Source organism: Phoenix dactylifera, chromosome 8 (assembly GCF_009389715.1).
Source record: "Phoenix dactylifera cultivar Barhee BC4 chromosome 8, palm_55x_up_171113_PBpolish2nd_filt_p, whole genome shotgun sequence".
Lineage (NCBI taxonomy): Eukaryota > Viridiplantae > Streptophyta > Magnoliopsida > Arecales > Arecaceae > Phoenix > Phoenix dactylifera.
The window spans coordinates 27,854,868-27,879,608 of record NC_052399.1 but is presented as its reverse complement, the minus strand read 5'-3'; the positions used below and the strand labels follow the sequence as shown (position 1 = coordinate 27,879,608).

General features: G+C 36.7%; 1 protein-coding gene across 1 annotated transcript; it reads left to right on the top strand.

Annotated features, from left to right (window-relative positions):
- The first annotated feature begins 3,694 nt into the window (after positions 1-3,694).
- LOC120103862 lies at positions 3,695-22,856 on the top strand. The gene is made up of 10 exons (XM_039129639.1): positions 3,695-3,990; positions 4,279-4,489; positions 6,512-6,677; positions 11,898-11,956; positions 15,284-15,826; positions 16,040-16,285; positions 21,137-21,268; positions 21,827-22,114; positions 22,278-22,355; positions 22,471-22,856. The coding sequence occupies exons 2-10, from the start codon at positions 4,313-4,315 to the stop codon at positions 22,636-22,638; spliced, it is 1,857 nt and encodes a 618-aa protein (XP_038985567.1). The 5' UTR covers positions 3,695-3,990; positions 4,279-4,312; the 3' UTR covers positions 22,639-22,856.
- Positions 22,857-24,741: the final 1,885 nt, after the last annotated feature.

Sequence of the window (24,741 nt, the reverse complement as noted above, 5' to 3'; positions counted from 1 at the left end):
ACATATTGGCCCCTGGAGTGTTTTATTTAGACGAAATGCCTTTAGATCTTTATTTGGGGAATTGTACTTATTGCCCCTGGACAAATGCGAAATCTCCATGCATGATGAGAAGCGGAATATAACATTGTGCTCCATTGATGGATGCGATAAACAAGTAGGACTCGTTTGGTTCCCTCACTCAGATACTTTTCCGGAGGGCAATATAGAACATATTGAAGGTTTAGTTGGCCATAAAAAAATAACATATTTCAAAATAGTTTATTTTTTTATTAAACATCTATTTTTTTAAGAAAATTATGTGATATATGTTCTGCTCTTAACAAAAGAAAAGATCTTATCTCACGTTATCTAAAAGCTTGATAGTATTTTTGAGAAAAAAAAATCACTAGGCTTTCAGATATAAGCTATTTTTTATCTTTCTTCTTTTAAAACTCCAACCAAGCATGTAGTATTTCTCTTTTTTTTAATCCCACTTTTTTCCTCTTTTTACGAACCAAACGGAGTCAGTAGCATTGCTCTTTTGCGACTGGTCCAAGGCAGTATGGTAGGCTGTAATATTGAAAAATTACTATGTTCAACCATCCCCTGGTATCGAACATGGTGTTTTATAACAAAGGAAAGACTTTTTAGAGAGTGTCATCGGTAATGAACTCAGATTCGTTGCATTTGCCAGAATTAATCAGAATGCTAGCAAAGGGATAAAAAATATTGAGCTTGACTGCCTATCCAGAGAGAAAACTATATCTAATTTATGCATATCTTAAGGCTATAGCGATGTGCAGCGACATTATTTGCTCTCTTAATATAGATCAATGGACCACTTCTCTTGGTATAGATTTTAGTGAAGCTGTCCATCATCGTCTTGACCAGCCTGCTTCCTTGGATAGGGAGTTTGGTAGAATCATCGACCGTGGTATATACTACTCGTTCATAATGCAACTCTTTGTATATTTTGTTATATCACACTCTTTGGTCTGTTGGAAAAAATCAAAATGCTCTAAGACTATTTTATGCATGATTTAGGGTGAATCCTCAAAAAGGAACAAGAAGGAGAATATAGAAGAATGAAATTAGATTTCTTTCACTCATCCTGGAAACCATTTCTTAGGGCTTAGCCCAAAAACAGTTGCAATGGTTATTAGGGCTCTGTTGAGCTTCCTCCAAGCCACAATCAGAAATGTTCTTCATAAATGGACACAGAGGAGATATAGTGCTGCTCATTTGTTGTTGGCCGAAGGAAACATGGTAGGCCTTGATGTACAAATGTAGGAAAATTACCAACTATCCAACAGTTTGGACGATGACGTTTTGGACCAGGAGAATTCTGAAGCAGGGTCGAACATCTCTCGTATTAGTGGGATGCCCATAACTATAGTTTTGTGTACATATGCAAGACTAAAGATTGTAACAACCCATGGGAGGAAGAAGTTGCCACTAATGCAGGTGCAGAAATGGACCCATGCAACAAGGGCAGCCAAAAGAAAGACTTTTTGGGAGTGCAATTGCAACAATAGACTGCAGTTTCATTACACATGGATTGTACCAAAAATTGATCATAATGCTAGTAAAGGGATAAAAATACATTAGCATAGTTATTTTGCCCATCAAATTGATTGTATTTGAAGAGTTGGAACTATCTAACTAATGCATATCAAGAGACCTTAGCCATATGTAGCGTGGCATCATTAATTACTTCCATGTTCATTCGTAGATATAGAGTTCAATAAAGTTGTCAATCAATATTCTTCACCAATTGGCTTCATTGGATATAGAGTTTGGTGGAGCAATCGTTTGTGTGACTTCTGTTCCTTTGTTGCCTCCACTAAACAGCAATACATACTAGCCGTTCATAATGCAACTCTTCAAATATTTTGTTATATCGCACCCTTTGATTGGGAACTAGTTGGGATATGCTCATCCACATGTTCGATGCATCCAAGATATTTGCTAGAAAGGGATCTGGAAGTCTTCTATATGACAACAAGTATATTTCATATTTCCTAGTTAGAACTTATCTATTCCTCGCCTTTAGCCATTGCACAATATTATTAGGATCTTTCCATTTTTTTTAGTGATTGTAATATTAATAAATATTTTGTTTATGTGTTTTAAAATTTTTGAATTTTGGTATTTCTACTTATACACGTGTAGCATTGATGAGGCTAGACAAATTTAGCCATGACTACATTGTGATATGGCACATATAGGCATGTGTTCTTCTTAACCAACGTGCTTCCTTTGACTTTTCACCTTATATGATTTTAGGCATATTTATTTTGAATTTTTTGACTGAAATTTCTCATATATTTAACATATATATATATATACACCACTTTTGCACCTAAGAAACTGCTAGATTTTGTTTTGATTCTATGGTTTGATTGGTTCAATGAATCAATCATTTATTCCATATTAGGCAACCAAACTCTTAACCACTCTGAGACTTGAACCTAGCCTTTTTATAAGCCAATTCATTTTAATAACTCCTAAATAATGATTTTCAATTTTTCACCTATTTTTAGGGCAAACTTTTCTATGTTCTGCCATAACAATAGTTTTAGAGCTTTCAAACTTGGTGTAAACCTAGCATAGATCAATCTCAATCGTGACCTATCCAATTAGAACTTAATCCAAGAACCATAAACTATAACTCAATTGATTAGAACATCTAAAACAATACTATCCTAGAGAAATCTCACTATGGATCTACTTGCACTTGCTAAGTACTATAGTAAGAGCTTAGTGAAAAATCCTCTTTATCATGCCCTCGACCAAAAATGTTTAGTGAAACATTCTCTTTATTAGCACCCATCATACTTTCCTTTCCAAAGCACCCTTTAGTTAAGTAGGATACTAAAAGTGAAGCAAAATCTAGCAGCGCAAAAAAGTGAATTTGATATGGTCTTCAATAAGAACTCCAATGCCAATTATATTATTGTGAGAATCCGTGCGGGCGTGTGTTTAATCCCACATCGTTTATTCGCTGGGTAGATCTTGGGTACTTTTATAGGATTAAGTAACCCAAATAATATCTTTCGGCTAGCCATTTTGGGTGAGATCCTGGGTTGTTACAAATGGTATCAAAGCGGACCCAACCCATAACCTATATGAACTAGGGGACACTACGGCACGGATCTATTGGGGCTGACCACGAGCCGATCTTGGCGTTTGTGATTAGATTTGAATGAATTTGAACCCTTAACCTGACGAGGACGTCAGGGCTTGAACGGGGGAGTATGTGAGGACCCGTACAGACGTGTGTTTAGCCCCACATCGGTTATTCGCTGGGTAGATCTTGGGTACTTTTATAGAATCAATGAACTCAAATAATATCTTTCGGCTAGCCATTTTGGATGAGATCCTGGATTATTACAATTATCTTATAGATCACCATCAAAGTTAGTTTTTGAAACAACACAAGCTACACGGGTGCCAAGCAACAAAAAGTTAATCGGGTGGAGGTTAAGCTCTTCTTCGGCAGCAATAAGATCACCCGTTTGGTTTCATTTAAACAATTTTTCTCAAACATATCCGTTTTATCATATCAATGTCTAGAACCGAAGAGCGGCATGAGATCATTCCACAAGCAACTTTTACAGCACATAAAAATTTATATGCGAGTGTCCGCAAGCTAGTCTTGTTCCAATTGGCTTCATTCCTACCACAATTGGCTTCGGGGTCGACGCTTTTTGCGTGCCAAAGAAGCCTCAAACGCCTTGCGATCATCAGCCATCCAAATCCCACCCCGCTGCATCCCCGCAGTTGAATCTCGTTCCCCCAACTCTTTTCGAATGAACTGCTCCCCATTCGCCCTGGCTCTTGGTACCTATCCGTTCGATTCGAATCCCCTATTCTCTTTCCCCTTCCGCGTCCAAGTTCTTTTCTCCCTCTTTTCCCCCTTTTAAATCGCCGCTTCTCTCCTCTTTGATTCGGGAATTATTGGAGCCAATGCCGAGGAGGTCGCCTCAGTGATCTGTTCACTGTTTTATGGTGAGTTCAAGGAATCATCATGAATCGTTTTTGTCCGAATTTTTTTTTGGTGAATCGATGGTAATTTAGTTCTTGGGACACTGAATTCGAGCTTGGCGAGTTGCTGGTTGTATTTGATCGAATTTTGGTGGTAGATTACCGTGGGAATTGGGAATTAGGGTTTGGTTCTTGGACTTAGTGAAGCTAATTTGGTGTATTCTTGAAAATTCTCAATTCCTTTCTTTCGTTTGACTGTGAAATTTGCACTGTTATGAAGTTGTTGATGTTTTCTTTGTTTCGTTTAAGTAGTCGTTCATTTGAATTGCATGAGGTGGAGTTTTCCATGGGAACAGTCGTTGACATACAGGTTGATGGGGAGAAGGAGTCTGAAGAGAGTGATTTTGGAAAGGCTGGGGTGGAGTTTTCCATGAGAACAGCCGTTGATGGGGAAAAGGGCACTGAAGAGAGTGATTTTCGAAAGATCGTTGCTTCCGACCCGGTGGTTTACCAACTTGTCAGGGTATTTGTTTGCATTGCTTGTTTGTTATCATTTGAGTACAATTTACTGAGACTTTGTGTGGATGTAGTTCAATTGTAGCATGAGTTTAATGAAATTAGATAGGGATTTTTGCATCATAGTTTTTGGAACTGAAATGTTGATGTAATTATCAAATGAGTATGCTTGGAATTTCTTTTGCGCCTTGTGGAATTGTGGAGTTTGAGCTACATTCTGTAATGCGGCTAAATTGTAAATAGTTACTAATACAACTCTATTTTGAAACTTGAATATCAGCGTATAAGTTTTTGTTCATAAATTCATATGTTAAGCTTTCTTGCCTGCCAACTTAGGAATGTGTGGACTTTGTTCTAAGATGTTAGTTGGCATTCACCTTCTGGAGCTTCTTAGTAACTCATAAAAAATCCTGTTATTTCATATTTGTTACTAAATGACTGTCATGATGGTCACCTTTCCTTTGCGATAGTATGTACTACCATTTTGGTGCTTAGAAAAACTTGATAACAACTTCGCATCATGTTATGAACAAAAGAAAACACAATAGAGGTGATTGATGAAGATGGATAGAAGTTTCCAGAGATGATGTCCTTTATTGCCACGTGCATTTTGACATATTTTTGAAGGAGAATGCAAAATTTTAATCTGAACATGACAATTATGGAGATTTGTATTGTTTTTGCGTTTTTCCTATTTTTAACAATCAAAATTCTGATTGGGCATGGTATTTAACTCTCAGTATTTGTAGGATAACAGAGGTGCAAACTTGGGGAAGAGTATCCAAGGAGCTTACAATGATGTAGCTGACAAAATTACAGAGGTTGTTGCATGAAGCAAAATAGAGGAAATATTGCTGAGGTTTTTAGGATCAATCGGTGGTTAATAGCCTTTCGGCTAAACAATTCATCTATTGGGTTTAGGTGCTCTTATCTGATGTGTTGGGGGGAAGGGGGTGCAGACTAGGAAATAAAGTTCAAAAGCACAGCTTTGGTTTTTGGTTTTGGCTGGATCAGATGATTTTCCATTTAGGTATTTTTGGTTGTTTCAGCTGTTTTTCTCTAGTTTAAGTAGTTATAGCTAAGATTATGAAGAAATTCAAAAATACAGGTAAAATTAAGTGAAGAAATACAGAAGAAACATAAAGTCACTCATAAATTATAAATTAAGGATCTTTTCAGAATAACTTATATACTTATATTGTTTGGATTTTGGAACCTTACAAGTATTGTTTCGATAATTTCCATTTAAACCATCGAAAGATTGAATTTTGAAATGAAGCGATTTAAAAAAAGTTTTTTAGATTACTGTAACACTAGCTATCCAACATATAGTAGTACAACTTTCTAACAAAATTCAACCTCTTGAAGCAAGAAATTTGTCAAAAAAAATTATTTCCTCTCAATCTATTTGGAATCTATTGTCCTCTTGCTTCTAAAATTTTTCAAAACTTGCATAATTCCAAGTTCACTAGGAGAAAATGATCCTGGACATTTCAATAAATAAAAATTCAAATACTTAGAAACCAAAATATTTATATATTAAATTTGGCCTCATAATTAGTTTTGGCCAAAACTCTTGAACCAACCACAGTTCCGGATTGGGTTTTAATGGAAAATGAAACTAGTTATGATAAAAGTTCAGACATGACAAGGAAAGAACAGGGGAGGTACTCACGTGCCATGCAGTGGCAAAAATGAAAACAAAGATATCAAGGACAAGGGGTGTAATAATTGTCTGTTTTTTTGTTTTGTTTGAGTGGTCTCTCATTGCTAGTACAGTGATATTGAATTACTTTCATGTTTCATTTTACAATCATCTTGATAATAGTACGGAAAACCCCACACTGAAATCCTTTTTCATTCTTCTATTTTTCAATTAACATTGCTGATACTAAGTAACTTCCTCCCTGTTTATTATAGGCATGCTTGTGAATCTATTCGTTCAGATACATATCCGTCTGCTATTCATAAATATTGATATGGACAAGATATTCTTCACTTTTGATATTCTAGCTTTTTTTGTTTCCAGGTTGAAGGAGATGGAAGGTTAGTTCCTGCTACAGACGACGAGGTTATGGAAGTCGAGCATCTGCTTGAGGAAGACAAGAGTGGACTAGCTTCAGATGGAGATAAAAAGCATTTTGATGGACGTGTTTCTAATGAAGGGTTGCCCTCTAAAAAGTCTGACTTTGAAGGTATTAGTGTTATGTCTTTCTTTTCTTGTTTTTACACTTTTCTCATATGTACTAGAGAAACTTGTCTACTTACAAGTTACAATACATGTATTTTAACATAGATTTTGGGTGTATACTCTTCTTATATTGTTCTTGTCCTCTTGATTTGACTGTAGCTGTCTTGCTGTTAAAAGTGAGATTTTGGCCAGTTAGTTTGTGCTTTTGAAGTATGTCCCACATGCTCTCTTCCTTTGATATGTCAAATTTCTTCTATGTGATGCATGGGCTGTGTACTTCTTTTATGCTGCTGCTCCAGCTTCAGTTTCTTTTGGAAATGAATGAAATTTTCTCCTCTTTATTTTATTTTTGGTTACTTTGAACTGGAGTAATTGGCTGTCAGAATTAGAAGTAGATAGCCATCTCTTTCCTTGTTTTATATATAAATAGATATTTATTAAATCTTTTGGTTCTTTATGGCATTTTAATTCCCCCTTTGATTTGTAGGGAGGAATTTGTTTGTAAAAGATAAGTATGAAAAATCACTTCTTCTTCTTCTTCTTCTTCTTCTTCAGGCTTTGTTGCCAAACTGAGTGCAATTGCTCCACACAACCGTGATTTCAGAAAATATGGTATGTGTGAGACCGTGAGAAGTGAGAAGAGTCTGTTCAAAAAAAGAAAAGAAAAGAAAAACACCATGCTGTGATTTCAGAAAATATGGTAAGTGTGAGACCCTGAGAAGTGAGAATAGTCTGTTGAAAAAAAAAGAAATCAGTTGCTGGGGTGCAATTGCTGGAGCACCACACGGTGATTTCAGAAAATTTGTTAAAGTGCGAGACCTCGAGAAGTGAGAAGAGTCTGCTAAAAAAAAAAAAAGGAAATCAGTTGTTAGGCCACTATTTAGATTAATATTTGGATAAATTGGATCTACTTCTATATGATTGCTCTTTTCAGAAGCAAGTTAGACAACTAATAGTCAATGTTGTGATCTTGATTAGAGAAGGAAGGAGTATGCTACTAATAAGAAATGCCAGACGAAATAGGGGATGAAAGTATTATGATGTGGGTGAAAGATTGGAAACGCAAGCAATATACAGAGCTAGTGGGAGTCTTGATAAACTAGATAGAAAGTTCTGGCTACTCAGGATGCAGAGTATATGCCAAAGATATAGAGTTCATTGTGGCAGTCGGCTTCATATAATTAATTAATGAATAAGTCCTCAAAATTAACCCATAAGTTTCTCGCTTTGAATGTGATACACCTTTTTACTCATTGAGTTTGCATCACATTTTTGTTAATTTCAAGTCATTGAAGGTTCAATTATCATATCTACCTTCTAGCCCATGCATATCTCTCTTAGCCCTTTTATTTGACAACACTTTTAATTTATAAAAGTTTAAGGGATCAATTAGCAGATATATTCTGGAAGTCATATGATGTGCTGCTTGAAATTACAATCAAAAGCATTTCTCAGACTCAACACATTTGGACATGGTTGATCTGTTGCTTCCACCCTACAAAGCAACATCCAAATAGTCTTTTCGTTAACTAGGAATTTGAATGAGAAACCTCAGTTACTGTCAGGATTGATTGGTTTAAATATCCTAATCCACTATTTCTACCTAGAATGGTTTACTTCTGAATGCCTGAGGCAACACCAGAAACATTATTCTATTCTCTTAGTGGATTAAATTTTTTCCCCTCAAGACAAATGAGCTTGGATTGGGGAGAAATATAAGCTTCAATGAGAAGCATATCTACAGGCAGTGGTTTAAAGTGTGATGCATGAGATCGCATATGTGGCTGGATTATGTGGATGCAGTCTTCTAAACCACACCATGTTCCCAGTATGTGGTCATACTGTATATGGGGTTGAAAAGGTGGTCCACTTAGAATTGTGCGGCTGCACATGTAGCCTACTTAGCATGGTGTGGCCGCATATGCAACCTGCTTAGCATTGTGTAGCTGCATATGTGGCCTGCATAACATTTTGGCGCCACACTATAGCCTACCCTTATGTAGGTTTGTGCCGATAGAGTGGGTTTAAATTGGTGGTTATGTTGTAGGAGAGTTTCACAGGCTTGATACAGTTATCGATAATGTTAATAGTTGCCATAACTATTGCTGTTTGGTATTAACTACTAGGTAGTAAGCAATAATTGTTAGTTGTTATTGTTATTAATACTGCTCTTAGTTATCTGAGAAAATATTGCTATTACTTATCTAAGAAAATATTACTGTTGTTTTGCTGTTTTTATTGTATTTACTATTTAATTTTTTATTTGTTAAATATTTAAAAATAATTCTGTATATTCAACTGCATATGCAGTATGCATATGCAATCTGCAAACTGCACATGCATTATGCGGTCTCTTGACCACCCGCATTACCGCAGCTGCCTTTTAAAACACTGAATTTAGGTAATATTAAAGTAACAAACGATGCTCTATTGTATATACGAATAATTCAAATAGAAATTGTTAGATTGAGTGATGAACTGCTATTCTTCAAGATTAGAAGTTACAGCTTGGTCTGTTGTTTATACATTTTGTCCAGTTAAATTTTTCTTTTTTCTCTTCTTTCTGTGGGTTAAACATGGACAACATGATTTTTGTTGTCAGGCTTTTCTGACTGGTAAACACCAGTGAGTAAAGCGTCTTGAACTTCATTTCTGTTTACTCTTAAGAAAAGTTGTCCCACTGACTGGTGGTTGATTGATTTGATTCGGTATGTGTGGTATCACGCCCTTGTAGTGTTTAAGATATATGTTTTTTAAGTCCAAACTAGCACTTTATTATCCTGTTCATACGGATAATAGATCTAGTTTGGCCCTCAGGGTCCTGCAATGCAGAATAGAATGGTGCTTCATTATGTGCTGGACATGGTCTCACCCATGCTCATTTAGACTATTGCAAAAGTCTCTTTGTGGAGGATCTGTTTCTTATTCTGAATCACATTGTCCTTTTTCTAGAACTTTGTATCAGTAGGAAAAAGAACTTGATTTACTAAGTTCCTATGCAGTTTTGCTTTCGAGGGTTATCTAGATCTTACTTTAATACTATAGATTTCAATGGAACCTTTGCTGTTTCTCAATGATGATATATGTAAAATTTTGAGCTGATTTGCCTTTTCCTTGTATCTCTTTTCTAGAGAGATTACAAACACAGAGATACACTGGGTAGAAAGGGAAACAATGATCAGAAAAAGTAATGTGAATTAACCTAGTCAAATCAATTATTACATGTGAACCAAATACTTACCTAATTAATCCATGGATCAGCTTCAACCAGCTAATTTGCCTTTTCCTTGTATTTTTTTTCTAGAGAGATTACAAACACAGAGATTCACTGGTAGAAAGGGAAACAATGATTAGAAAAAATAATGTGAATTAACCAAATCAAATCAAATTATTACATGTAAACCAAATAATTACTTAATTAACCCATGGATCAGCTTCAACCAGCCAATTTTCAGGCAGGAATTAATGTGAAACTCCTGATTCAGACCAATTCAATCTAATGCTGCCCATTCATGCCTTCCCAAATTTTGTTCAACGTTAAGTTGCATTTAAATATTCTAAAGAGATGAAGTTTTGCAACTATATCAGCATTTAATATATTGAAATTTCAAAATATATATGACTCGCAGAGCAAATCCAATTAACAATTATCTGTTGTTGCTGATACATATTATAATTTCAAATTTACAGAGTTCTTTTCTGAGTGTTTTTTGCACCATGTTTTTCTTGGTTGAGTTAAATTAATGTCTCTTTCTTCTTTACCATCTCTATTTTCCTATCATATGTGTGTCTTTATGTGCATTCATGCATGCATGTGCTTGCACGAGCACAAGTGCATGTTTATTCACACACGCAAGCCATATCCCAATGAACATGAATGTTTACCATTTCTTGATTTGGTCCCTGGCTGAATGTGAATCAGAGGATTGTGGCTATAAATGTGGAAAACCAATGAAGTGAAACCATGAAACAGGAGTTTCAGAAACACAGGGGGAAAGGAACTAAAGAAGAAATACAAAGCAGTAGTATTTCTAGTAGCACCCTCTCGGTTGGATATGCTTATAAGTTATAACTGCATCCCGAATTTTCAAAACTGGGAGAGGACTCTCTGATGCTGCAAAAGCACCAATGGCCAGAAGAGCTACAAAATATTCCTTGCTTTATAGGATGAGGAACTCAGTCATGATATCCAATTCAGTTTTCACATGGTTGACATCTTAAATAATATCTATCTCAGTTTATTCTGAACTTTTGAAGATGATAAAGCTGATTGATAAGATAGTATCAGTAATTTGCCTCAAGTCTGTTGTGTTCCTTGAGATCATGTAGTTTGATTCTGAAGACTGAAAGGACACATTGAAGAATGAATTGTACAAAAAATGTTAATGCACAGCAGGCTCACATATTTTCCATTAGGTTAGCTTCATCGTGTTGCATTTCTCGTCTTGCATTTCTGGACTTCCTAAGCTATTGGCTCGATATTGAGATTCAGCTTGTTTTATGAGTAGAATTGGTCCGAAGTGAGCGGAACTGCCCCATGCTGCCTGATTCTATGTTGTACTGATCCGTACGACTTGGTTTCATCAGGTACCGTGGCTGGAAGTGATAAAATACTGTGTTGGCACAATGTGGACACCATATTATACCAACCGTATTGTACCATATCAATGAAGTACTGGAACAGCAGTGACTGTCGGTATAAACGGGCCTTGGTTGATCACATACCAGTCTCTTGGCCAATGGAAGCAATACCCACCTCCCATGGTTTGTCGTTGCTTTTTCAACCCCAACCAAACAACACTAATCAAAATTAATAATAGTTGCTCCTAAAAATGGCTTCATTTTTTGTTATCCTTAGGGGCTGGTTCATGGATTTGCAGAATTGCACATAACTTGACCTCCCATAAGAAGGTAGCTAACCGCTTTTGGTTCTCAGTGGAGACTAAAATATATCCTTACAGCTATAACTGCTACAATGTAGAGCCATTGAGCAAGCATTAACTTACCTTTATGCATGCCTGTGTTCAAATGAGCCTTATGGTTTTCGCTTCTATTTATTTCTGTTGTATATGACTTTGTATATTGTTTATGAAAGTTGAATCTTCAGTATTCACTAGTAGAGACTAAAAATGCCTGCTATCTCTCCGCATTAGTCTTGAATTTTTGCTTGTCACTTGCTGCTCGCTTCAAAGGAAGCTCGTATCTCATCAAGCTGTTGTATCAGGACTTTCACAATCAGAAAATACTGAAGTTGATTCACAGGAGTTGAATGCTAGGCTTGAGGTGTGTTTTCACACTTGGTATACATTATGAATTTTTAATATTATGAATCAATCTTTTAACTGTTTTCTGATTATGTCATGTCCTCCATCATATCACTCTACAGCTCCGACCTCCACAACACACTCCCTCCCCATTGAAATCTTGAGTGATATTACTGGAAGACAATGCAGATAGGTTCAAACTTCAAACAAGTTTAGTTTCCAGTTATAGCAACAACCTTTTGGCTTTCTGGTCTCTCAGTTTAATGTAAACCGTTTCTTTTAATGTTTGGTTGGATTTTCGAAATACGGATGTATGGACACTTATTCTGCTACAGTTTAATTGCACAACTTTTGTGGTAGAATTTGTGTATTAGGGGAACCACGTGCATGTCTCAATCTTGTAGGACATTCAATTTTTCAGTAAACTTCTTTTCCCATAACTATATCAATATAGAAGCCAATTAGTATTGATTATACACATGGAGTCAGTATTCGAATGAAGATATAAACATTACAAGAAGAAAATCACACTCTTGTAAATGCCCATCTTATTGGTAAATCTATTGGAATTCTCAAGATCATATTTTGTTTTAGATGCTTTGTCGGCGATCTAGTGACAGTTTATACCAAGCTCTGTAATCTTGGTACTCGATACCGTACTGCTATATTGTCGTTCGGTATGGTATGGTATGCATCCCGTACCGAGATAGCTCCTCATCCTATTTTTCTCACTTTTTGTCACGGGTACTAGACAATTCCGCTGGATTCGGATATGTACGGACTGGTTCCTATATTGAACTAGCAAATTGACGTGGTTTTGCACCGGTTCGGTATGGTAGACTACCATACCAGGCAGTTTAGGTCAGTGTTGCATTTATACCATATCATTTTAAGTAACTAAAGCAAATAATGGATTCATCAATAAGTGCAAATGTTTTTTACCGTTTAAAATTACAAATCTGACTTCTTGGTGATAATGAGTAAGGAATATCCTTTTTATGCTAAATAGATCTTCTGAACTTATAATTTATTAGATACTTTTATCAACGTCAACAAGTACTATAAGTAAATTGATCCCGGTTATTCAGTCACTTGATCACTAGAGTCATTCTTTGATAAATTTATGGATCATATAATTTGATCATTTATCAATAGAATTAGTAATTGCATTTCATTTATTTGGAAAGGATCTTTTCACTATTCATGGATCCGAACCTATTGAACGCAGCCTGAGCATAAAATGAAAATTTAAATACTTTTATCTTTCTATTAAGCATGCATAGAGGTGCTGATTTTTATTAAAAACCTTTGTCTTAAATTAATTGGATACCTTGGGAATGCAGTAATTGGAGCAAAGATCTACTCCGCTCCAAGTTGAAGTGACCTAAAAATGGTTACAAAATAAGATGTGAGCATGATTTTAAAAAGCAAGCGTAATAAATGCCCAGTCCTGGAGATGATTTAGTAGTAGAATAAGAGACTATGTGATCAGAGTTTAAAGATCTAGAAGATTCTCATGAGGAGTAATAAATTAAATCAAAGAAGTCATGAGATTGCACTAGATGATATTGTAAAACATAAAAACTGTTGCTTTATACACAAAAAGTAAATGAGAAACAAATGTAGTATATCTGAAGACATCAATTTTAGGAAGATCAAACAAGATAAAAAAGGACAACATATTTGAAGGGGAAACTATCATTTTTGATGGAGGTTGGTGTGGGAAAGTAAGAGTTTAATGGGAATTTGAGGTACTGAGAAGAAAGCCGCCCTGCCACTTCTATCTTTATTGAAATGTGATCTAGCGTCTCCAAATTTTGCTTATATTGTCAAAATTGCAGGTATAGCCGTTTCCTTTAGATTGGATTACTTGTGTGTACCTAGGTATTTCAGCTAGTGCCTGTTTGGGTTCAAATTGGCTTGCACTTATTTGATACTTGTTTTGTTTTGACTGTATAGTCTAGTAACATACTCTAGAAGCTTCTAAACCAGATTTCTTTGTTACCTCTTTGGATATTTGAGCTTTTTTTGGCCTCAATTGAAGTGCAGTCTCCCACTTTGAGGTTTTGAATTCCCAATCTTCAGACCGGACACATCAATCAACATGTAGAAATTTAGGTAAATCTAATTTCCATTTATTCTTTTGGCTTTCTTTGAGGACAAGTAATTCAAGAAAGCTCCACTTGCCTTCTCTTTATGTTGAATGACAACTAGAGAGTGCGCCACATATTCCTCTCACTTTGCATCGTGACAGTGCCTACATGGAGATGATAGAGTTATTGTGGTTTAATTGATGCACACATAGAAATATGGCACATTTTATTCTCATAAGAAAGTGCTTTCAATCATTGTGATCCAAAAATCTAAAATTCAGACTCTCCTTGTTCTTTCCTCTGAACAAAATAGCCACTTCCTTTATGTAAAGTTGTTTGGCTTTTTTCATTGAATCACAACAAACTATTCTTCATGTTATATCAGCTATTCAATGCGCTTTAGTAAAAAGAAGAAGAGTTTGTTGAAATTCCTGGTCACCCTCACATGTTTTCTCGATCAGATTTCTATTGATGCTTTACTTTTTCAAAACATTTGGAAAATTTATGATCTTAATCGAAGTCAAAAATTCATATAGATATTCATCAGACATGTTGCTTTATCAGCAAGCTTTTGGCCCATATGACATTCTGCTGACACCATTAAGCTTGTTATAACTTTGTATTGACTCCATTTCTTCATATAAAACTCATCAATTTGAAGATGAATCTAAACTATGAAATCATAAAAACGTAAAAAATTAGTATTGTTTGCAGATGTTTGCTATTTGTCTTGACATAATAATTGGTGTTAATATAAGTAACACTAGGTGATGTTGTTATCAGTATTAATGGAGGTTGTTATCAGTATTAGTTGAGGCATCTCCAGAAAAGATTGATGCTTCATTATTGTACTGGCACTGCATTAGCAAATGCCTATAGCTATTAGAATTGAGCTGTAATGCTTTGTATTCTTTTAATAACTAGACTAGCTCTTCTAGATCTTTCATCCAGTATATTTTGTTTTGGCTGGTCTTTATGCCATGCTACAAAAGAGAGCAATGATGATTAACTAAGATAACATAACTGCCAACTGATTTTATTACTACTATGAGCATGAGCTAGACATTTTTCAGTTTTAATTGCATTTGACAATTGCACATCTACATGCTACAACTTATCATATCGTTAATAGTTCATCTTCCTTTACCACTTTGTTTGCATATACTTGGTTATGAAGTTGAAGAATGCATTTTGTTTTCTGAGTCCATGTTTCCTTCCCATTATGTCCTTTTGGTTTAAATTCTATCTTGTAGTATATAGAGGTGATGTTGCCGAAGGTTAAACAGGAAGAGAGGTTACGGATGTCACCTGAGTCTGCAAATCATTCTACCAAGTGTATGGATGTGAATCATCAGACTTTTGATGGTCGTGACGAGACACAAGCCTGCAAGGACAAGCTCCAACCCGAGAATACTTCAATGGAAACTGCTCCTTCTTCTATGGCTTTAAATGACAGACAGGGTGTTCAATTAGAAAGTGCAGAAACATGCTCAGGACCTACAAATCAGGCAGTCACTAGTAGTTCAACAGTTTCTGGAACATGCACTAGTTCAATGCCTGATTTTTCTATTCTAAAAGGGGATATCTGTTTGGATAATCTGTCAATAAGAGAGCTTCAGGAAGCTTTCAGAGCTACCTTTGGCCGTCAGACTTCTGTCAAAGACAAATTGTGGCTTAAGCGACGGATTACAATGGGATTAACTAACTCATGTGATGTTCCGACTTCAAATTTTGTGATGAAGGATAATAAAATAGTTCTCAAGGAAGTGAAAGAAGAACCCATCCAAGTTGCAAAAGTCTAAGACTGAAGAGAGTACTTTGCCCACAGATCAAGTTACTGATCCAACAAATAGTAATTTCCAAGATTTACCAACTAGTCCTACTAACCAAACAGAAGATCAGCAAGTGGCCAGCAAGCGGCTTAGAAAACCTCTTTCAGAATATGATGAGAAGAATGAAAATCTACAAATGGAGCAGTTTGCTGCCAAAAGGGTGAGGAAGCCTACTAGGCGTACATCGAAGAACTTTCAGAATTTGAGACGAGGGAGTGCTCTGCTAGATTGTTGTCTTCAGTTAAAAATTCTGGACACGACCAGTCCTCTCCAAAATCTCGGATCAGGCCAGTTCGTGATATTGGTTCCCGGGGCCCAAGCTTTTCCACTAGGCAGGATTCTCTAGGAGGATTTGGAATTCAGGTACCATATGTCTCCAGAGTGAGAAGAGGGCGCCCAAGGAAGAACTTTGTGACTCTCATGGTATGTAAACTACTGACTTAAGCCTGGCAAGTAGGCTTTTGGCAATATTTAGTATTGCAAAAAGTTACTATGCTTCATGATAAAAATTGATATTAATTGCTTATTTGTTACTCCATTCATGCTTTACCATAGTGTATTTTTGCTAGCCAGAAGACTTGGGTCATTGCCAATTTAGGCTGCTGTTGAGGTGTTTCATAGACCATACATATTGGAACAATATATCATCTTTTTTTTTTTGTCTCTCTCTCTCTCTGTCTCTCTCTCTCAACCTTCCATTTATCCACACCCCACTATTTTTGCTTCACCACCCATAATCTTCTTTCTTTCTTCAATTTGTTTGTTGTTTGTGTGTGTAAACACACTAACATTTATATTGTTTTTCTTTAAAATAAAGAAAACCTATTTTACCCCTAAAAAAATCTGCTTCCTGTATGTTGTTGGCTACATCTTCATCACTGTTAATATTTTGTCCTTACACATTCTGTTTCTGCAGTTGTGTCTATGAAAATATAAGTAGAGTTGACCAAGGAACAAAGTTTCATGTTTCTGATGATACTTTGTGGCTCATCACTATGACCAAATTGTGCCTTTTGTTTGATATTCTCTGTACTAGGCAGTAATAACATATAAGACAAGATTTTAACTTTTATAACAGTTTTTATTACTATGATGATCTGGGCTTTGAACCAGATATTATTTGTGATAACATTATAGCACTCTGTTATTTGGCTTAAAGCTTCAGGAACTATTTTTATATTATTTTTAACAGCGTTGTAATGTGGAATTATCTGTTAGTAATTGGAAAGTAACAACATTATTTGACAGAACTACTGTTTACAGATTATACTATTAATCTTTTAGACCAATATTTCTGTATATACAATGAGATAGTAATGCAATTTATTCTTCTTCCTTGATCACGTAAACATCAAATTAAAAAAGGGAGGCCCGGTGCATGAGGCTCCAGCTATTGCAGGGTTTGGAGAAGGTCAGATGCATGCAGCCTTACCTCCGCATGTGTGAATTATATTTTTACTAAAATATGGTCATGATAAATTCTAAAATAAAATTCTAGATTTTCGTCATCCTAGGATCTAAATGATACCTAATAATTACCAACCCAGTATGATCCTAAGCCTATATAGGACTGATCAATCTAAAGATTAATTCTGTATATTATTTATTCAAAATAGTACTTGGGCTGTTTCCGTATTATAAACATCGAGTAATGTATGACAATGGTCACGGTGTCAGGCCATTATGTTTTCTAATTGCTATACATGTAGTAATTGAAAAAGGAAGTACCCTGAGACAAAGGTTCAAGTGCCAGCCAAGCTGGTCTGTGCTGGTGGGCTTGTATCGCCATAGGCCTGTACTGCAAGCTGGCCTGGGTCAACATGACACCTATTGTTTTTATCATTTAAATATTCTAATTAAGGAAAGGGTAGTACAACATATTTATTTTTTTGAAGTTTTATGATTTTGGAATTGTGTGGTGCATGTCCCAGCACATCTGTCATGGCTGGTGACCAGCCGGTGCATTGCATCAGCACTCGAAACCTTGCCTGAGAGCTTTGTAACAGTTGTTATACAAAAACAATGATAGAGTATGGTTTTAATTATAACAATGATGCAACCACAACTCTGACTGGCACCTTTGTATCTACCTAGCTTTCTTTTGACTGGTAAAACTTTTCTATATTTTTAATTGAGGAGAGGCAAGGTTAGAAGTGGGGTAGAAAAAGGTTACGAAAGGGAAGGAGAAGATTGATAATAGGAACACCGATGACACAAATTGTTGAAACAAAAATTAATGTTATAAGCTCTTTAGAAGTACATATTAGGTTGAAGTGGTTTTAAGTTTAAAAGTAGAGCTATATATCCATTGGTAGTTTTTTTATTTGGGTGCCATTAGATAGTTTGCACGAGAATTGAAGTCTCAACACATTGGATCGTGAAGCTATACTCTTTGAGAATTCCTTAGCTCATTGACTTGTGAGCTTTAGGCCTTTAAGAGAAGACATGATTTTTTCTTTACCTCTAGTCTGGTTCTTTATGATTAATGTAGCCAAAGCCAAAAATATTTCTTGATATATGTTCTTGTTTCCCCTTTCAGTTTGTTCGTTATAACTATGATAAATTTCCGTTGATGCAAGGATTATTTTGTGGAATTTGTAGATCATTGTGATCCAACAAGTTATCAAAATTTCAACCTGTTTGAATGGACATAGGTAGGTTTATTAAGGACCTTGTGACATTTAGGATATGGTTAAGGACGACATTTATTTATTTATTTTAAATCTAAGTGAACCCAATAATGTATTCCTTCAATTAATGGTTTATATGGATGGCAATGGGTTGAGTATGGGTCGTGTAGGCCAATACCCTTGCTTGCCCCGCAATAGGAAACCCTGTACTAATACCTGTTCCATACCAGTCTTCGGGTGGGGTGGGTTAGACGGGGCGGATTGTGGCGGATAGGGTCAAGTAAATCTGCAATTTTTTTTCTTTTACATACAAATCAAAAAAATAAAAATAACATAAAAGCACATGTCTGTACTTCTATAACATTAAATAAAATAAGTCTAACATATAGAACATCACAAACCAAGTTTTCAACGTGCTTTGTTTCTTCAAGAAGAGAGAGAAATTTAGAGAGGATGTGATTTAGTCAATCAATTGGTCGGAGGAGCAAAGCCTTTCGTCACCAATATAATTGATGGAATATAATGCTTACCAGACAAAAAGCTTTTGGTCGGATATATTTAGGCAAAAAACCTACACAAGTCTTGAAAGGAAACAAAATTAAATAAAATAAAACATAGTCAAAGCATGACATAGTGTTAACTAGTATATAAAGTATTTATAGTTATTTTTTATAATGGCGATAAATTTGTAATGAGCACGGATCATGATTCCAATGGCCAAATAAAGTTAATTGCTACTTTAACATTAAAGCAGATGCTTAAAAGGCTCAATGGCCACTTACAATGATCAAATGAACATGGCTTTGAAGGTAAGCACCATAGAACCATTTAGGTGGGGGCTTAATATCTTAAGTAACAACTATCAATAACACAGGTGATAGCAAAATCTTTTTTCAATATCATTTAAGAGCATAACAATTTTCAAAAGCCTACTGATGCCCTATTCTAACATACTCATCCACTGCAAAGGGGCACTTGCTCAACAACCTCAACAAGAATAACTAACATAGATAGATAGGCACTTGCTCTGACAATTTGATCAAAATATCCAACCACACATTATGCATCAAAAGAAAGGCTAGAGTTCAATAAAACTATGAAACTCACATAGTCATTTCAACATTGAATGGCATGAAAGTTGCTCATGAGAAACAGATGAATCCAACTTTCTTTCTTATTTTTTTTGGTTCAAAACATGAAAACCTATCTTGTTTTGAACAAAGCATTTACAAAGATATCTAAAAAGATGAGGAATAAGGGCCAGAAAATCCAGAATTAGATGAAAGATAAGTATATTACAATCTTCTCAATGCAATTTATCACAATCTTTTATCCCAGGATGGCGCTGCAGTCAATCTCCTCCAAAAATCCGACTTTTCGAGACACAGCAGGAAAACTTGCTACAAGATCATCGGCTAGACCCCTCGTGAGCAACACAAATCAATCTACATTTTAAGAAGCCATTAGATATTAGAACCATGCTCAGTCGTATGCATGGCGAATTGGACTACTGACAACTGGGAGCAATCCCCCGTCTGCCGCTTCTTGCTCATCGAGAAAGAGGCCCTCTGTAACCCTAAAAGTAGTGTGCAACCCCAAGATCATGGTGCCGATGATCAGCAAGACCAAGACATTCAATCCAACTTGGGTGAACCCGAGGGCGCTGATTGTGACAGTGATGAGGGTGAAGAGAACCAAGTGATCGTCGATCGCACGACCGAAGAGCACAATGGGCTCATCATGGAAGAAATAGAGGACCTTGTTCTTGGGGAGGAGAGTGGGTGTGATGATGGAGGGGATGAGAAGCTGTGAGATGGTTGATGGGACAATGGCTGAAGGGAGGAGTGCGGATATTGGGGCTAGGGCAAAGGGTGGGTGGGGGGTATATTTAGGATTATATTATACTAGGTTGGGTTCGGGGTAGGCTTTACCATTGCCTGCACCCACCCCAAATCCGCTTCTAGCATCAAAATTAAAATCCATCCCAGTCCCCAGCTTTAAAGAGGTCGGGTCGGGTCAGGTACCCACTGTATCGGTTTAAAATTTCCACCCCTAATAGTCTATGAAAGATCCTAAGATGCAATATCTAGAAACATGTTGGAGTAACTCAAAATGGGAAGGTTCTAGCAGGAAGAGGTTATTTAACAAGTAAGAACATTACAAACCCATGGATTCCTCAATTTATTCTTTCCTTCTGATCTATAAGTTGAATTTGCCTCAAATCAGTCTAGGTCGAGTTCTTTTTTGATGCCATTGGTTATGAAGATGATTTGAGGGGAAAATGTCATTTGTAATTTTGTATTATTTTAGCTGCTCAAAAAATGTGTGTAACTAGTCCTTTTTCAAAATTGTAAGTTATGCTGTATAATATTGACCAATAACAGTATGTCACTTTGCACATGGATGTACACTGGTAAGGGTGACTACTCTAGTAGAAATGTAGCTTTACTAATGACAGATGATGAGATAAGGATATGAATATAATGTTCCTAACAATATTCATCTGGATCATATGGACTTTGCAGAGGCTTAATTTTTGTTATTTTCCCCTTAAATACATCCGACATAGTGATTAACATTTTTTTTCTTCCTTTCCCTGAAAATAAATAACCTTGTTTTCTATAATATTTGTCACAATTGGCAGAATTACCATCCTGGTGGCATAGGACCCAACCTGGTTAAAACAGCTCCTGGGATTCCTGCCTTGCAACAAAATAGTGAAGGTGGAAGCAGAGTAAGGAAAGCCAGAACTCCACCTATGCTTATTCCACAGCCGGTAGGATGATACTCAACCCAACATGTAGCCTGTGTCTCTTGATAGTCTTGTTTTATATCATGATTTTTATGTTGTTGCTAGCAGATCTTTCATAATACCTGACCATGTGATGCGTCTCTTCTGATAGTATGTATATTTAATTGGCTTTACATAGTTTCTTGCAAGGTTGCTGAAATGCCTGTTTGAATTAAGAACCATCAGTGTATCAGTATTTTTGCATTAACAACTGAGATGATTTTATTCTACTTAGGAAATTTGATTATATTATTCTCATAGTTTATATAATCTAAATATGATCTAGTATATGTAGCAGAAGAACTATGCAACATATGCTGATGTGTTTGAGGATATGTGATAATTTCTATGGATCTTTCATTTTTTTAACCCTTATTTTTGTATTTACTCATTCATTCTATATTATTATTGATTCTGAACATGTTTATTGGCATATCAGCACTTAAAACTCCACCACCGTATTTAACAAATCTCAATATGAGAAATAACTGTCCAAGAAGTCTAAAAGAGTTCTAACGTTCTAACCAACATCTTTGGCTGCAGAACTTTGTTGATGAGGGAGAAAAAAGGGATGCAGAAACAATTTATGGTGATGATGAGCATGATCTGGGGCTTGAAGAGTTTGATGCATCTGGAGATAATACAGATGGCAATGCCAATACTGAGCCAGCGTCAAAATGTGGTGTCCGAAGGAAGCATCATCGTGCTTGGACCCTCGGTGAGGTTTTGAAGTTAGTTGAAGGTGTAGCTAGATATGGAGCTGGTAGGTGGTCTGAAATCAGAAGGCTGGCCTTTGCCTCTTACTCTTATCGCACCTCTGTTGATCTTAAGGTAAGCTCATTTTCATGCCGATAGCCTACATCTTCAATCAGACTTGTTAAGTTTCTGGTATTTCACGAGGCAATGTTCCTCACAGCTGGAAATAAGATGAAAGCCTCCATATTGTACAGCACCGAACTCTAGGTAATGCAATTCCGATGGTTTCTGTTTTCAGGATAAGTGGCGAAACCTGCTTAGAGCAAGCTTGGCACAAGATCCTACAGATGAAGGGGTCGGACCACTAGCAACTTTGGTTTCTGCTTTTTCTCGTTTGCCTCTCTTTTAATTAAACCCTATCTCTATGATTTGTCAAAGTCGAACATTTAATTTCTTGATTTACTTCTTATTCTCTTCTGTTTTGTCTTCAGGCCAAGAATTCCCGAAAGCATGCTTCCGTCCCAATACCAACACCCATCCTATCACGAGTAAGGGAACTGGCGGAGATGAACTCACAGACCTGTACTGAGCTCGGTCCAAGCAAGATTACCGGCCATGGTGGGAGAAATGTACAGGAAAAAGGATCTGGATTTTTGTGACCAGCCATGTAACTAGAACAGAAACTAATAAGGAGAAATGCCATGTAGCTACGTATGTACGATAGTTTGATGCATACAATCATCACCATTCTCTCTTCATGTAATTTTGAGCATTTTCTGTTCCACTTCTTGCAGTGCTCCAAAAGGTGCTGACTTGTTTAATATGTAGCCAAGGAAGAAAAAAAATTGGAAGTATACCCTCACCCTTCCCTGCTTTACTCCTGACACTTGATAATTTTATGCTTAACCACGAGATCAGTATTTTGTTTAAAATTCGGAGAAGTCGCTTAGAGTTCGAATGGATTGAAAACAGTGGAGAAGAAAAGGTTTGGAACTACGAATCTCTCTGTTGTGCCCCATGCAAGAACTGGCATGTACACCATCAACATTGCTTGTCAACCTGTAATCCTTCTTAATTTCATTTACGTATCCAAGATGCTGCGCCTGCGGACCATGGCCTTTTATTCCGATGAGGTTCCCTGGGAGATGACTCAGGTGAGTGGGATCTAAGATTTGTCCAGATAATATCTGTATAAATGATTTTATGGACTCAGCATTTGCCACCTTCAAGGGCTTTGTTGCTATGGAGAGAGAATGTTTCTTTCAAAAGAGTATTTCTTCCCAGGTAATTCACTATGGAGCGGTGCTGATAGTTCACGGACTTGACTGTTGGCACCGATCAGTTATTAGGTGCATTAGGACCACTGTAAATCTAGAATGATTTATTGTAGAACTAGGTTGAAATCATCCTATATGGATTAATTTCACCCTACAGTGAAATTATTGGGTAGATTCATTTTATCCCGGTGGATCTGGTCCATCTCATAATTTTTTGTTCGCATCTCATTAACTTTATCATGGTGGAGAGAGAGAGAGAGATTCTTTTCGCTAAGTTACAAAGAACTATGGTAAAAGTTGACAAAGTATCTAGGCGTACGATATTTAATATTTGGACGTCTATCTTCTTTTCAAAAAAAAAAAAAAAAATCGAGGAAAACAGGACTGTTATACCTGACAATTTTGCTAATGAAGGGCCTGCCATCCAGATCATCACCTATAACTATCAACACTTGAGCATTAGGGTTTTCTTTTAAAAAAATAGAAATAGAATGAAAGACTCAAAGCACAACCTAAATCCGTGGTTTCAAGGCACCTGCCGGTCTAATGTTTTAATGGCTCAAGGGCGGGGCATCAGTTTTCGAAACTTGGCATGGCCTTTACAAGTGAAAAGACCTGTTATTTTATTGCTGCCGATGCTCTAATTAATGATTCCAGCACCTCATTTATCTTAAAAAAAAAAAAAAAAAAAAAACTTGGCATCTCGACCTATTCCTCTCTATCCCATCTTCTGATACTTCCTGCGTAATCCTTGTTCATTATCTTACTAGAATTTGTATAGGTTATCCTCTTCCTTTTGCTAAAAAAAAAAAAAAAACCTCTCTTGCATCACTTACCAATCAAATAAAGTGGCCGCCCGCCCAGCAACCATAATGATCCCGGTCTCTAGCCAGAATCGTTACTTCGTCCGATGATGTCGAGAAAAGGCCAGCCATCACCATGGTCCCACACATGTTGTCAGACCTTTTGCGGTACAAGTTCACGTGACAAATCTTAAAGAAATAAAACGCAACCCCCCCGCCGCCCCCCCCCCCCCCCCAAAAAAAGCAGACAAGTGTACAGGTCTGTACGTGCATAGTACTGCTCGTACAAACATTTGCATCCCTTTCTTAAGATCCAAATATCTCGATCAACTTGCATGGTGCAACAGCAATCTTACCAATATATAAATTTCAACAAGTAATCAAATGATATTTGACATTATATTCCTGGTTGGGACAAATATACGTACTAGAATTCCATGCCTATATTTTTTTGCTAAAACGAAAGGGAGCAGGGGGGAGGAAGGGACAAGCCCAACCCCGCGTAGCAGCCCCCACTGGGCCCCCCACCCCGCCAGGAGAATGTTCGATGCGGGCAAACCAGGTCGTGTGTTGGGCACGCCGACCTATTTTACTTATACCCTCCCCACCCGTGAGCCGGCTTGGTTACCCGACCCGACCCTCCGTGTGAGTACGTCACACCTGGCACCACCCAGGCTATCAG

Excerpts from the sequence above, each read along its gene's own strand:
- LOC120103862 (XM_039129639.1), top strand. The coding sequence starts at position 4,313 with ATGGGAACAGTCGTTGACATACAGGTTGATGGGGAGAAGGAGTCTGAA. Across the intron at positions 16,286-21,136 it reads AGAACTTTGTGACTCTCATG|AATTACCATCCTGGTGGCAT; the intron begins GTATGTAAACTA and ends CACAATTGGCAG. Across the intron at positions 22,115-22,277 it reads GCACCTCTGTTGATCTTAAG|GATAAGTGGCGAAACCTGCT; the intron begins GTAAGCTCATTT and ends TTCTGTTTTCAG.